Source organism: Salmo salar, chromosome ssa10, assembly GCF_905237065.1.
Source record: "Salmo salar chromosome ssa10, Ssal_v3.1, whole genome shotgun sequence".
In the NCBI taxonomy this organism is placed as follows: domain Eukaryota; kingdom Metazoa; phylum Chordata; class Actinopteri; order Salmoniformes; family Salmonidae; genus Salmo; species Salmo salar.
The window spans coordinates 40,673,765-40,678,883 of NC_059451.1; the positions used below are offsets into that span (position 1 = coordinate 40,673,765).

General features: G+C 45.9%; 1 protein-coding gene across 2 annotated transcripts in view; it reads right to left on the reverse strand.

The window, feature by feature from the left end:
* igfbp3 (insulin-like growth factor binding protein 3) overlaps positions 1-1,091 on the reverse strand; it is a 38,682-nt gene extending 37,591 nt beyond the window's left edge. Inside the window, 1 exon segment of one of the 2 annotated variants that reach the window (NM_001279147.1) lies at positions 586-949. In NM_001279147.1, the coding sequence (NP_001266076.1) occupies positions 586-949 (364 nt within the window). 2 annotated transcript variants of the gene reach the window in all.
* Positions 1,092-5,119: the final 4,028 nt, after the last annotated feature.

A 5,119-nucleotide genomic window follows, 5' to 3' on the forward strand; every position in this document is an offset into this window, starting at 1 on the left:
AACATTATGAATTTCAATGCGTTTTTCTATTGTTTAATTACTATATGGCCCATATATACTGTGCGCCATGGATATGTTGGCAATAGGTTACGATGCGCAAAACGTATTGACATATTGGCTATATACTTAAACCTCACACTGCAAATAAAAAAACATTGATTCGATACTAATAGCATTAATGTATAATACCCAACATTTTATTATCCCCTTATGTGCACTGTAATGCACATAATCGTATTAAGCGTCAAGCCTCTCTGAACCGCCGCAGGGCCACTGTTGCTATTTGTAGCGGGCACCGGACACTTAGAGGGAGGCATACCGTCCGGCGCTCATGGAGAGCCGGCCCCACGGCAGCCACAGTCCACCGAGTGTCTTATTATTGCCGATTGCCACAAATTAACCCACATCGATATTTAATGAGTAAGCCTAAGTAACCCATGACGTGCGCAAATGGTGGCATGAGTCACACCAACATCAACCCGCAGCCTATAGCCCTAAGACTACAGTGGTTCTCTAACAGAAACAGACCAACCCAGCTCAGAACCTTCATAGAAAGAGCGACATTTAGAACTGTGAGGCGCTTACCTTGTTTCTGCGCGGGGAGCAGAAAGGTGTTGAGTTTTTTGGACGCGGCGCTGGAGCACGCTCCCCTTCCCTCTAGCAAGGCTTGCAGTGGTCGGGTCTCCCCGGGTTGGAACTGACAAATCAGCCCGGAGCCACAGCGCCCGGTGTACACTCCACACGCCTGACCCTCAGCAAGGGCGCACGACAGACAGCACCCGCAGCCGGGCTCCCGCACCCTCTCTGCGCAGTCTTTTGGCAGCGGCTTGCACTCCATAAGAGCCCCGGCGTCACACGGCTCGCATCGGACCACCGGTCCCACGGTCTCCGCGAACCGGGTGAATGCAGCGAGCACCGCAGTGAGACAAAGCACGCATAGACCGGGCATTCTGCCGATAAACTGGTCACAAAGGGACAGTATGCGAGTTGTCACGTAAGCTTAAGGGGACTCTCTGTGTCACAGCGAACCGGCTAGACTTCTCCATCTGTATTTTCTTTTAAGCGAACTTGTCGTTTTATACAGGCGGGAAAAAGAGCCAACAAGTCACACCCTCCGTATGAATAATGTAAACGGAGAGCCCCGATCCAGAGGAACCGCAGACGTTGACGACACAGGCTCGCGAATGACATTAATAACGGTTTAGAACCGATTCACAGGTGGATTAGGCCTATTCGATGAATTTACAGTATTTATTGTGTAACTATCACTTTGTACACAATGTTTAGTATATAGGCCTACTATTTTGTTGTATTTTAATTGATTAAAGCAGGTAATAATCTTATTTAATTTAGAGTTAGGAGCCAAGTAAAATGTGAAACATATAGGACTAGTTTCCCTGACACAGATTATGCCTAATCCTGGGCCAAAACGTATGCTACATTCATAATTGAAAGTGTTTTTAGTCCAGGACTAAAGTTAATATAGGTTGGGACACCGGTCCCATAGGGTTAGAGTTTTTCACATAAACAGAACACTAGATATGGTCTGAATCAGTTTCCCTTGGCTGTACCAGTGGTTTTCCTGCTGGCTATACCAGTGATTTTCCTGCTGGCTATACCAGTGGTTTTCCTGCTGGCTATACCAGTGGTTTTCCTGCTGGCTATACCAGTGGTTTTCCTGCTGGCTATACCAGTGGTTTTCCTGCTGGCCATTTTAAACAGTTTCCAATATGTGTCCCAAATGGCACGCTATGTTCTATATTGTGCACTACTTTTGACCCCTATTTGCTATATTGTGCAGTACTTTTGACCCGGGCCCATACGGCTCTGGGCCTCGTTTACCAGTTGCAGTGTAACTCAAGCATTACGATGATCATTCCAGATGCATCGTTATTTATGAGCCAACTTGTTAAGTGTGTTTCCCAAACAAGCACGTAGAGTGAACCTGTAAGTGCGACAGCTAACAGCGTCGTTGGGGAGTGTTCGTTTTTTCACATGATCCCGTTGTGGGAGCGGTCCAGTTCCCTGATGCTGAAATCGATTCCGCTAATAGCCCACATTCATGACCTATGCATTTCGCATAGTAGTTTTTATGAATGAAAATAAATAACACCATAATCTACAAACTAACCATTTTCGTCATGTAATGTTCATTGATTTCAAGATTTGAACACCAGCTGTCTTCTTTCTTCCGCAGTGCTCTAACACACTGCACCACAATATAATTACCTCAGATAGTTTCATTATAGCCCACATATATATACAGTAACCAACCCTTTACAGCACATAATTTAGTTTTCTTATTTAAAAAAACATTATGAGGCGGTGTCCATCCATAAGGACCTCGAGGAACTCCCTACTGCGTAAAAGTGCAAGGCTGTTAGAAGCTGCACCTCAGCACTCAGCTCAAAGTTTCATCTGGTTGGACGGCTGATTAAGGGAGACAAAGGGTCGAGAAGTCTGAGTATCGTCTCGTGGGAGCCTGTAGTTTTGAAAGATAGCCCCGTCATTGTGAGTCTGTAACTCGGCTCAGGTTGTTGCAAATAATATGCATTAATAATATTCACCAATTTTCACCAATATTCACCAACAATATTCACTGCGCGGCAGGCGCCGCCGGTTATGTTAGAGAGCAAAAATTCACTAAATAGCAGCCATGCTGTATTATTGTTGTTCTGCTGACCTCTGACAATGGTTTGACTTTTATAGTGTTCCAGGTGTTTCCAATTTGTATGGATAAGCTTCAGCTTGGGATAAAACCTGGATTTGTTTTACAAATGCATATTCCAAATATTACATTAGATCCTATACATTACCCAAATTAAATATTTATCATCATATAATTATACCCATTCAAACAAAACACTTCTAAATTGTTTTATAATGATATATTGTGAAGTAAGGCTGAAAAGAAGCCTAACGGCTGCTCTACGAGTGGTCTGAATCACTCGTAGATGTCCAAAGGTTTTTAAGAGCCACGTTACTTACGAAGGCTCTGGGAAACATCTCGGCTACTAAAGATGGTTTTAACGATTATCTTAACGCTACGAAGGCTCTGGGAAACGAGGCCTTGGTCAGATGCAGTGCACTATAGGGAATAGGGTGCAATTTGGGACACAACCCTAACTTCTCCACCACAGGGATAGCCACTTCGCCATGGTCCACAGCACAGCACTCCATGGGAGGTGCCCCCCACACACTAAAGACACCGCCCATGTCTACATTCTTTTGGGCAGGTGTGTAGGTGGATTCATTCCTCAACACACTTAAACATAGTCATTTGTGTGTGTGTGTGTGTGTGTGTGTGTGTGTGTGTGTGTGTGTGTGTGTGTGTGTGTGTGTGTGTGTGTGTGTGTGTGTGTGTGTGTGTGTGTGTGTGTGTGTGTGTGTGTGTGTGTGTGTGTGTGTGTGTGTGTGTGTGTGTGTGTGTGAGCCGTGGGGGGTGCAGCCACAGAGGGAGGTATTGTTTTACTGTTCTGGGTTGTGGAACCTGCTGAGTTCTGGAACATAGAACGTATCTCCACTGTTCCATGTCTCTGCCTCCATCCCTCTCAGCATGTCAAGCACAAACCAGTACACAGATAGACCACAGAGAGAGTGCACCTCCCTGAGCACATGGAGGGCAGACTGCACAGTATACACACACACACACACACACACACACACACACACACACACACACACACACACACACACACACACACACACACACACACACACACACACACACACACACACACACACACACACACACACACACACCTCACAGGATTTCAAATTATTAGACAGAAATGGTGGGATTGTGCCATCTCAGCAGCTTCCCTGGTCCTGCATACCCTCCTGTCCTACAATAACAAACGCGAGAGGCGTAAAACCCTGAAAAAATAAAGCAATCAGTATTGACCATTGTCCGATTTCCACCAGAGAAACAGAAAAAGTGTTGAGACTGCATTATGAAAAACAAGCACAGGGTAAGAAAATACCCCCAGAATAGCAAGAAAACATATGCAGCTAAGATTAGTTTTCTTGTTACTTGGCATATTCCTTTTTTGTTTTCTTTTCGTCAGTTTTTTTGTGTGCTTTCTGTCTGTCTGTCTGTCTGTCTGTCTGTCTGTCTGTCTGTCTGTCTGTCTGTCTGTCTGTCTGTCTGTCTGTCTGTCTGTCTGTCTGTCTGTCTGTCTGTCTGTCTGTCTGTCTGTCTGTCTGTCTGTCTGTCTCTGTCTGTCTGCCTGCCTGCCTGCCTGCCTGCCTGCCTGCCTGCCTGCCTGCCTGCCTGTCTGTCTGTCTGTCTGCCTGTCTTTGCATACGTGTGCAGCTCATTGTCATGTAGGTACCATTGGGTGCCATTGTCATGTAGGTTGCTATCCTGAGGCCTGTATGGGTGGCTGTCCTGTCCATTTGTGTTAGTCCAGCTGTGAATACATACAGCCTCTAGATTACATGCTGCCTGGTCTGGCTGCTCATACAGAGATGTTTATGGAGCACATGGCCAAGACTGTTTGCGTCCCAAATGGCACCCTATTCGCTATATAGTGCACTACTTCCCACCCTATTCCCTATATAGTACACTTCTTCTCACCCTATTCCCTATATAGTGCACTACTTCTGACCAGGGCCCAGATGTCCCAGTCTCTCTCACTTTGTGTCAGTGTTTCTGTCTCCCTCTATCCCTCTATCTCAATATATCTCTGTTGGTCTGTATGTCCCTCCCTGTCTCTGTCTCTGTCTTAGTTTCTTTCTGTCACTGTATCGTTCTGTCTGTCTCAGTCTGTCTCTGTCTGTTTGAGTTTCACTCATTCTGTCTCAGACTGTCTCAATCTGTCTCAATCTCAGTCTCTCCCTAATCTCTGTCTCTCTCAGTTTCTCCCTCTCCCTCTCTCTTCTCTTAGTCTCTCCATCTCTCTGTCTCTCCCTCTCTCTCTCTCTGTCTCTCTCGTTCTCTCTCTGTCTCTCTGTCTGTCTCTCTGTCTGTCTCAGTCTGGCAGTCTCTCACTCTCTTTGTCTCTCTCAGTCTCTCCCTCTCTCAGTCTCTCCCTCTCCCTGTCTCTCTCCCTCTCCCTCTCATTCTTTCTCAGTCTCACCTTCTCTCAGTCTATCTCTGTCTGTCTCAGTTTCTCTC